This window comes from Haemaphysalis longicornis, unplaced genomic scaffold, assembly GCF_048455015.1.
Source record: "Haemaphysalis longicornis isolate Haplotype H1 unplaced genomic scaffold, Haemaphysalis longicornis Haplotype H1 scaffold_25, whole genome shotgun sequence".
In the NCBI taxonomy this organism is placed as follows: Eukaryota; Metazoa; Arthropoda; class Arachnida; order Ixodida; family Ixodidae; genus Haemaphysalis; species Haemaphysalis longicornis.
The window spans coordinates 4,007,168-4,017,000 of NW_027526314.1; the positions used below are offsets into that span (position 1 = coordinate 4,007,168).

General features: G+C 43.6%; 1 protein-coding gene across 1 annotated transcript in view; it reads left to right on the top strand.

Moving 5' to 3' along the window:
- The window catches only part of LOC144172664 (cytochrome P450 4C1-like), a 97,831-nt gene that overhangs the window by 46,919 nt on the left and 41,079 nt on the right, over positions 1-9,833 (top strand). The window contains exons 2-3 of the mRNA XM_077701304.1: positions 4,853-4,962; positions 6,308-6,396. Coding sequence (XP_077557430.1) covers positions 4,853-4,962; positions 6,308-6,396 — 199 coding nt within the window. The remainder of the gene's footprint in view (positions 1-4,852; positions 4,963-6,307; positions 6,397-9,833) is intronic.

Sequence of the window (9,833 nt, forward strand, 5' to 3'; positions counted from 1 at the left end):
TTTTGTGGCTCTAATGGAGCTGCGTGAGATACTGAATCCTAGTTCTTTCAAATTAAACGAAGTTGTATTTCCTCTTCATGGCTCCTTTAAGGAGAAAAACATATCAGGAGTAGAATTACTGTTTATTTATTTCACATACCCCCAAGAATTTATGCATTGCAGAGGGGAGTTGGGTGCATAAAAATACGAAAATAGGCGGCATAAATGCGACACACAACACACATTGGCTGAAATGCTCGGCAGCAGTATGGCTCGACATCATTCTGCAAACGCTCTACAGTAATCAACACTAATAAAAGTAGCAAAGAAAAAGTACTATCTAGACCAAATAAATAAAAATGGCAACAATACCTATTAGAAATGGAAAGAAATAAAGGAAATTCTAAATGTGTCTCACCATACACCTGACATAAAAAAAAGGTTGGTGATGCACAAATGTTTTTAGCAACCCTAATGAAATAGCTAATGTTTTTAATGACAATTTCTGTAATTGCAGTTCTAGCACATCAAATTTTGCACCGTGCACTCGCTGTCCTCCTTCATTCTACTTGCAAACCACATCACCCGAGGAAATAGCGCAAGTGATCACAGCCCTAAAACGTTGTGGGGCTGGGTTGGATAGAATCCTTGCTGCCACGGTAAAACTTGTCGCCAACGAATTTTCCATTGTAATCGTCCATGTCATTAACAGTATTCTTAGGTCTGGAGTTTTTCCGTCTGAACTAAGAAAGGAGAAGTAGTACCCGTTCATAAGAAAGGTGATCGTGGTGTGTTAAATAACTATCACCCTATAACCATACTGCCCTTTTTCAGCAAGTTAATAGAAAAACTTACTGTAACTAGGCTGTGGAAATCTCCCTCCAAATTTCAACTACTGACCCCGTGACAGTTTGGTTTTCGGCCTAATTTTTCCACTGAGGCACTTGACAGCACTCCTTGACAACCCTCTGGAGCTTCGTCTGTGCGGCCTCGATAGCTGGACATTGCTAGCGTACTTCCTGCCCTCCGCTTTCCCTTGTGTTTTCGGGCTATCCTTTCTTAATAAAGTTTCCTTCCTTCCACTGAGGCTGCTCTTATCGAGGTAACTGATTTCATGAAACAATGAATTGATTGCGGCGTATTTGAAGCAGCTATATTTGTCGACCTCACAAAGGCATTTGATTCCATTACTCACGATTTTCCTTCTTCAAAATTAGAATCATTGAGTGTCTGTGGGCCAACATTAGCTCTACTACAGTCATATCTGGCAGATAGGCTTCAGGCTGTGGAATGCAGTGACATACTTTCCGAATACAAGGCAGTAAATAAAGGCGCCCCCCAGGGTCGCTTATTGGGACCACTGTTGTTCTTGTTATTTATAAATGATCTCCCATCTTGTTTAAAATTTTCAAAATGCATGCTTTCTGCAGATGACACCACGGTTTATTTGGCTGATTCTGACCTCTCGAACCAAACTAAAAATTTAAATGACTATTTAATAACGTTATCCGATTGGTGCCGAAACAGTAGGTTGAATATAAACCCTAGTAAAACCAGTTTCATAATTTTTCACTCCCATCATAAGCAAATTATCTCAATCCCCTATCTCCGCCTTGGCACACATTTTATCTACCTTTCAGACTACACCACATTCGTAGGAGTGGTGCCCGGTGAACATTTAAAATTTCACTTGAACATCAAGTCACTTATTAGTAAAATTGCCTTTGGTATTCATGTACTAATTAGAACTCACGCATATTTTCCTCTGCCAGTTCTCCGTTCTCTTCACAACTGTTTTGTACACAGTCATTTAACATATTGTTTACGTTCGTGGGGAAGCACCTATGATGTTCATCTATCACCGCTTATTTCTTTCAAAAACCGAGCCATCCGAGAGAGAGCGCTCCCAATTTATATTTTGACCTTCGAATCCTACCACTTCTTGTTGAATATAAAATAAAAATGTGCATTTTGCTCATTCGCGCAAGAAATAATGAATTGATCCACAACTGCATCGACCAGTCGTTACTTTTTAACCTTAACACCCGCTTTTCAGAAACACAATAACCTAATTCAACCGAAAATTCGCTCTAACCACGGCAAACAAATTGCCGTATTCGCAGCCATTTCAATATGGAATTAACCACTCACTCCCCTTAAATCAATTTACTCTACCCATTTATTCAGAAACCAATTAAAATGTTTTCTGTTATCTACCATGGCATAATTTATTAACGTGTTTCTATTGTAGGTCTATTTATTGCAGTACTTCTGTTCTTATGTCTAATCTTTTTTACTGCAATGTTTGATGTGTATTTGTTTGTATTGGTACGATTGGATGTATATATGTATGCGTATGTGTATATACACATATATGTATTGCTTTCTGCCTGTTTTTGCTCATTTTCTTTTGATGTATTGTTTACTTGCCTACTCTAACGCTGTTCTGTTACGCACCTTCTCACAGGAGGTCCACCCGACAGTTTTTCAACTACGGGACCTCCTTCTATATTACTACTTGTACGCTCTATTAAATGTGAAAATAGACTTCAACTTCAACTTTAACTTGAACTTCAACTGCTAAAGGGTCCCTCTGTCACTAAAATGAAAGCTACTAGAACCAATGCGTTCTCCCCGAGACGACACATGGGGCGGAAGCTTCGGCGCTTGCAAACACCACGAAAAACACTTAGGTGTGCCCGAAGAGCCTTGGGAAGAAGAATGACTGGAATAACTGTTAGGGGTACAAAGCGAGCGTCTTGTGTTACGGGGCAAACTCGGGTCGAAGACATCGTAGTTCAAATTGAAAGAGTGAAGTTGGGCGTGTCATGTAAGGTGCAAAACTCGCAGCCGGTGGGACATCGCAGTGGCTATGAAAAAAAAAAGAGACTAGAAGTAGAAGATGACCTGTAACTCGACGGAGGGATGAGATAGGGTAATCTTGGTAGCAAATAATGGATTGGGACAACTCAGGATAGGACCAGCTAAATATCTATGGGAGAAGCCCCAATTTTACCGGGGATTTTAATTGTCTGCAGCTGCACCTGGGGATGATGCGGATGCATATCTTCGCCTTTGGTAGATCTACGATATTTTTGTAGTATACATATCGAGTGCACACACTGTGTGCATTTCATGACGTTCGAAACTATGGTGCGATGTTATTATGCTAGAGATATCTTCCTCGCGCGCTATCCGTGTGCATGTTCCACATAAATGTTCTGGTACAATTGTGTCGAATGTGAACGTATTGTTGTTTTTTAAGTTCGTGGTACCCGTGATCTTTATGCAGTTGTATATACGACACATGTTTGCCCTAGTACGCTTCGTTTTTTTATTCGACTCCGCACATTGGGCTTGCGCTGTAGCATGTGTTAGGCGTCTTTACCCGCTTTTCCTGTGCAGTAACGTGTCTCCGGCATGCCTAGAAATAGTTCTCATGGGCACCTGAAAAAAGAACGAAGCAAGGATTAGCCGTCGCTGCAATAAATACTACAGTTGAATACATCTATTGAAGTGGTTGCTTAATATTTATGTTTACTGCCGGACCCACGATCAAACTTTGAAGAAGAAAAGTTAAATTAGAGAGGCTGAACTGTAATGTCGGCAGTCATAGTAAGCGAATATGTAGGTACGTAGTTACACCTCCCTATATTCAGTAAGGATGTATCAGCAGAGAGCTTGCAACAAAATGGAGCAAAGTTTGTATGATTACACATATTGGAGACATCATGTATCCAACAGGGCCCAGCGTAAAATGAACGCATTCATGTTTGATGACGTCGTACGTTACCAGCACGAGTGCCTTACGAATTACTATTCTGGAAGACATGGAAAAGGCAATACAAGTAGCTTATTGAATTATAGCGTGTCCAATGAACGTAGCTAAAATTATCAGGCAGCTCTTTGCTGCACTGTTCCTAAGGGCATCTTGAGACAATGCGAATGCGACATCGCCTCTGTCATCGATGAGCGTGCTGAACAAGGTCGCGCGTCATATGATCTATTACTTTATAGGCTGAACAAAACGATTGTTTTTTGTGTTTCGCGGGTAGTGTACAAAAGAATTATACTGTAATGTAGTTATGTAGGTACTGACAATGTAACATGACCAAGGCAATGCTGCCAAACATTCACATACAGCAAAGATTTCCCGTGAGCCTATTAAATGAAAAAAAAAAACAGTTCCAATGTTCCACCCATGTTCTACCTGGAATGTCAGCCGAACGTGAATTTCACTTTTATGCCACCTTATACTATGGCGGGGCTCATGGAATGCTCCCTTTTAACACGAATAAGGTGCCACGCTGTACACTTCCCGTTTTCTGGAGCCCAAATTATATTGATCAGTTCTAGACATAATGACATAACGTCCGTAAGCATATATAAACGAACATGGAAGCTGGTTTTCACTAAACTTTTTCTGTCCGTGCTGATGTTATCTGCATGGGTGTGTGGGTGCGCAGATAACGTCAACGCAACTACACGTAATTATTTAGAAATTACTTGACACTTTATTGTGGCTCTTAAAGGATAAGCGTGCGTCGTGAAACTGGAGGCAAGTAATAGAGCTAGCTCTATTTATTGAAATCCGTGAGTCACTTGTCGTTAACGGCTGAGCATTCTGAAATTTGCCCCCCCCCCCCCCCCCGTTCAAAGATATTCACGTTCTGGTTGTTTATGTTGTATTGTCGGAGGCACTTGCGTAATGTGGTCAAAATGTGTGTGTGTGTGTAAGGGGGGGGGGGGTGCAGGTGTGCAGAAAGCACCGAAAGGGCCCTAAAGCCTTGCACGTGATGTGCGATTCCTTAATCGGCGTTGATATCTTCAGCTACCCATGTATAACTTTATCATTTCGTTTATTCTCATGCAGAGTTTTCGAATCTCCTGCGAGCCCTGTGCGAGATTTACAAGAATCGAACCTTCAAGACATACCTGGGCGTGTCGCCATTTGTGATCATACAAAATGCTGAAGACGCCGAGGTAGGTGCACGACCACGCCGTCACACTTTTTTCCTCTACAATCCGCTGCGAATTTTCGCTGAATCCTAGGAAGATAATTGAATGGGGCGCAAAATACAATTCATGTCGAACACCGCCTCAAACGCTAGAAACAGGCTCTCTAACGGTACACGCTACAGTGCATGGTTGAAATATATTTTAAGCGGAAAATAGCGTTAGTAAGATCCTTGTAGTGACCTGCAAGCTTTCGACAGCGAAATGTTGAGGGGTTCTTGTATACGAAAAATGGCCTTACATATGAGAGTGAATGCGCGCACTGTACAGCACCGGCAGAAGTTGCAATCAGACCAAAACGGGGCATCCAAGTACTCGTACGTCCTCTCGTGCAATGCGAATGCCGCTAACCATTACTCTGGCACATTTTTATATAAATAGAGCGACGGAAATTAAAAAATGTTTCACGCATTCAGATCCTGCATACAGAAGAAGGTGGACCTTAGCCATTAAAAAACGCAGGAGAAGCGGTTTCCAACACCATTTATTTTTGTTACTGCTGCTGCACTAGAAATTCATAATTAATGGAGACGTGACACCGACGCGGATCTTCACCGGGGCACGCGTTAGCAACGCTGACGTGTGCACTTGATTTTAGACGCAACTTCGCAAGCTGAAGTTGTTCTCTTCACCCTGCATGAGTGTCTTTGGTTCTCCTCAGAAGCTGGAGGGTAGTTGGGCGTAAAAAGATGGTGCTTTCTCTCGTCTAACCTCATCGTACAATTTACGGCCACCTCATAATTGCAAAGCTCCTATTATGTTGAGTGGATTTGTACTATATTAGTCATAAACTAATGCGCTATAAAAAACAGCTGCCCTTTCGTACGATGTTCCCAGTGAGGGAGGCGACATTTACAATAACAAAACTGAGTCTTCTCCGCTCCGTAGGAATCGGGCGCAGGCCGCTTGGTCGACCAGTAGAGCGCACACACCTATGTGCTTGCATTTTACCTTAATGATATCAACTGTAAGCGTGAGTAACGCACCCAAAGTTGATGAACGACACATTCATAAGCACGAACAGTGCGGGGAACCTGAAAAAAAGACATACTGACAAGCAGCGGACATGTTGGTTGTCTGCCCTCTGCTCTCCAGTCATCGTTCACGGTGTTATTACTGTTTTCCACGTAGCATCAATTCTACTCGATAAAAGTCGTGAAAGTACAGCCCATGCGTTGCAATTCAGGGGGGAAAGAAAGAGCTCTTTCATTTCGTCCGTTTCGGCAAGCGGGGCATATTTCAACACAGTTCTGTATTGGCGTGTTTGTTAAGGAGTGTTGAACTTTTAGTTCTGTTGTAACGTTCTCTGCAGGTGCTTTTGTCCAGCTCAGATAATTTGAGGAAACCGCTGTTTTACACCTTCACCATCCCGTGGCTGGGGCCAAGGAACATGCTTTACATGTGAGTACGCATTGAATAGCATGCTCTCGAGAATGTATTTCGCATAGGGTTGCGCTTGCACACCTTGGCATCTTCACCTTTCTTAGACTCGGAAACGCAGATTGACAAGGACATTTTGTTTTGACGTTCCCGATACATCTTGTTTTCCCTAGTGTCGATGAAAGTCGAATATCCGAGGCTGAAAATGGGCTAATGGGGGAACATAAATATGACGATGAAGAGACTTTCTGTGACGCTTACTCAATGCTGCTCTGATTAACGAGAATAGAGGCTGCGTGCGAAGGAGTGCGCGTTATGGTCTTTGAAATAAAAATGTGCAAGAACACCTAAACATTTCTTATTAATTATGAATGCAAAAGCATGAATGTCCCTTAGGAGGCCGGTGAGTACTCCGTTGATTTTTGCGCTGTTTGTAATGATTTAAAGTTTTGCTGCGGATCCGCCGCGGTAGCTCAGTGGCTAAGACGTTGCGCAGCTGAGCACATAGTAGCGGGTTTGACTCCTGGCCGCGGCTGCCGCTTTTCAGATGGAGGCGAAAAGCAAAAACGCCTGTGTGTTCGATATTTCGGCGCACGTTAAAGATTCCTAGGTGGTCAATATTAATGTGGAGCCCTCCACTGAGGCGCACCTCCTAACCTGTGTATCGTCGGCGCGTTAAACTCCGTAATCAAATAAATAAATCAAAAAGATTTATTGCGGATTGTATGTTCACCGCATGTGGCCAATACCCCGAAGCGGTTATGGGACTATAATGATGGGGTATTTTGGCGCCACAGCAAGACGGCAACTGGTGATACGGCCGTATGGCCAATTCGGGAATGTGACCGCACCCCCGACCCACGTGCCCGGAAACGGCGGTATGTGGTTAGTCCACACTTGCGTGGGTATATGAAATTGTGGGCGGGTTTGTTGAAGCCGCAGCCACGGGCCAATACACCACAGTGGGTGTGGTGTCAGGTCCATATTATAAATAAACCTTTACGTATGTTTATCTTAACGGTGAGCCTGAACACGGGGATCAAGCAACGCCAAACTCGCTGTACGTTGAGCTGCGTGTGCCACTTCCTGATATTCTTCATCTATAAGGTAACATGCATTCTTTAGGTCAACCTGTAGACAAGTAGAGCCAAAAGGCGTCATAGTGTCATAGATGCACGCATGCTTTATTCTCCTTCCGGAGGCCATGAATTCCAGTTCCATCGACTCTCAAATTTTTTAAACTTCTTTTTCAACTCAATTACTTCCCTTTTCACCTCTTTTTCGGAGCCATTTCGCCACTACAGATGCCGACGCCGAACGGAACCCTTTTTGCTCAAAGGGCCGTTTACTTTAGAATCGGAAAAAGCTTGGTGAGTTGAAACGGATTCATGATTAAATTATGACTGCGCAACGGGACGAGGATAAAAGAGGGCACAAACGAGCGCAGTTTCACAGCTAAATATTGATATCGCAGACAAGTTAACAAATGAACACTCGATGAAAACTAAAAACGGGTGAAAATTTTCGGTTATCAGCGGGGTGTCCTTTCAGATGCAAATACTGCTTAGATAGGAGTACTCCTGTTGGGTAAGCAAGATCGATGGCTGACTCACGCATGCGTCGCGTAGTCTTTTATCGTGGAAGGCTTCTATGAATTCCCTGTGCAACTGCCTCCTGTTTTCGCCGATGCTGTCATTTTATCAAGAAGTAGGAGGCAGCTATACAGGGAATTAATACAGTAAAACCTGGTTATAGCGAACTGTAATATGCACCGCGATTAGTTCGATATATCCAGTGATTCGATATAGGCGAACCCGCCTATAACGAATTTTTTGTCACGAGTTTGCAGTACGCGGGACCCCCCCTTCCCCCTGCCATTCCCACATAACAAAATGAACACATAAAGTATTGTATTACCTTATACAAAACAATCCATTTATTCCATGCAATAAAGTCACTTTCCGGCTTAACTACCTACTTCGCAAGAAAGGGGTGATTTTTGTTTTCACTTCCTTTTGGCGGCACAAACTAGAACTGCATTCTCTACACAAAACATCGTTTGCTCCTGTCCAAGTACGTGTCCTTCAATATCGAAGCACTATTGCCGGAGAACATGGGCTGGCAAAAGCACTTCATAAAGCATCCGCCGGCTTTACGTTGTGACAACCTTAGTCTCTTCAGTGGTTTCAGCAGCACCAGCTGCCATGACATCGGCGACGGTGTGTGCGTTCGAGGGGCTCATAATGAGGCAACATCGTCGCCAACACTCAGGAAATCCTCTGGGTAGACTCCTTTCGGCGCACCACCTGGAACGTTGGCGATGTCTTCCAGCAGTTCGCTGATGATGTCGTCTTGGGCCGGAATGGCTGGCTGGATGAGCTCTGTCGTGAATCCCGTGCGTCGGGGACAGTTGCAGAAGGTGTCAGGCGTCACGTCGGTCTATGCGAGGCTCAATATCTCAATCATGGCCAATCAGCACCTCAATCGCCGCTCCGAGACATTGCATTTCGGCGGCAATTGTAGGCGCACCGAGTTCGATCCGATGTGAACTTCGTTATAAGCAATATGCTTCGCATGCATTTTCGTAACAGATTTGCGTTTGTTCTATATATAGCGTAATTCGCGCTATCCGGGTTAGTTATAACCAGGTTTGACTGTAGAAGCCTTCCACGTGAAACGACTAGGTGACGCATGCGTGAGTCAGCCATCGATCGTGCTTACCCAGCAGGAGTACAACAATTTAAGCAGCATTTGCAGCTGAAAGGGCAACCCCCCTGATAACCGAAATTTTTCACCCGTTTTAGTATTCATGGGGAGTCCAGTGCTTGCTATTAACTTGCGTGCAATACCACGTGAAGCGCCATTTACGCTTTTTCAATAAAATATTTCGTTGTGAAACTGCGCTCATTTGTGCCCTCTCTTGTCCTCGTGCCGTTGCGCAGTTATAATTTAATTATGGGCCGTTTACTCTCCCGCAATCACCCAGTTCCTGAACTTAACGCTGGTGCTCCTTATACATGGAAGAGCAGGAAGCATTGCAGAAGTTGAGATTGTTTTTACTGTAACTTTGCTGGTGAAAGCATGTTAACATTTGCACGTTTACACTCTCAAAATTAAAAAAAAGTGTCAAGCCAATGCTGTTTCTTTATTGCAGGCAGCAAACATCCCCATTTGTTTGCTCTGAAAATTCGCGGTGGTTTGGCGCTGCGTATAGATCAACCTAACAGTTTCCGTCGAAGGTGACGTAATTTAACAGATATGCGGGCTATGGACACCTTAGAGTTTCATACTAATATATACTAGAGGGAAATCTAGAGTCACTGTCTTGGGGAGCCGCGCTTCGGCGAGCGTTCCGTCATGTACCGGGAAGCACGTTCTACTTTTCCTTGGCATGGGTCATGAACAGGCTCAAAAGTTGGCTCTGCCTGCAAAAACGCAACAATATTACTGCAGAAGGT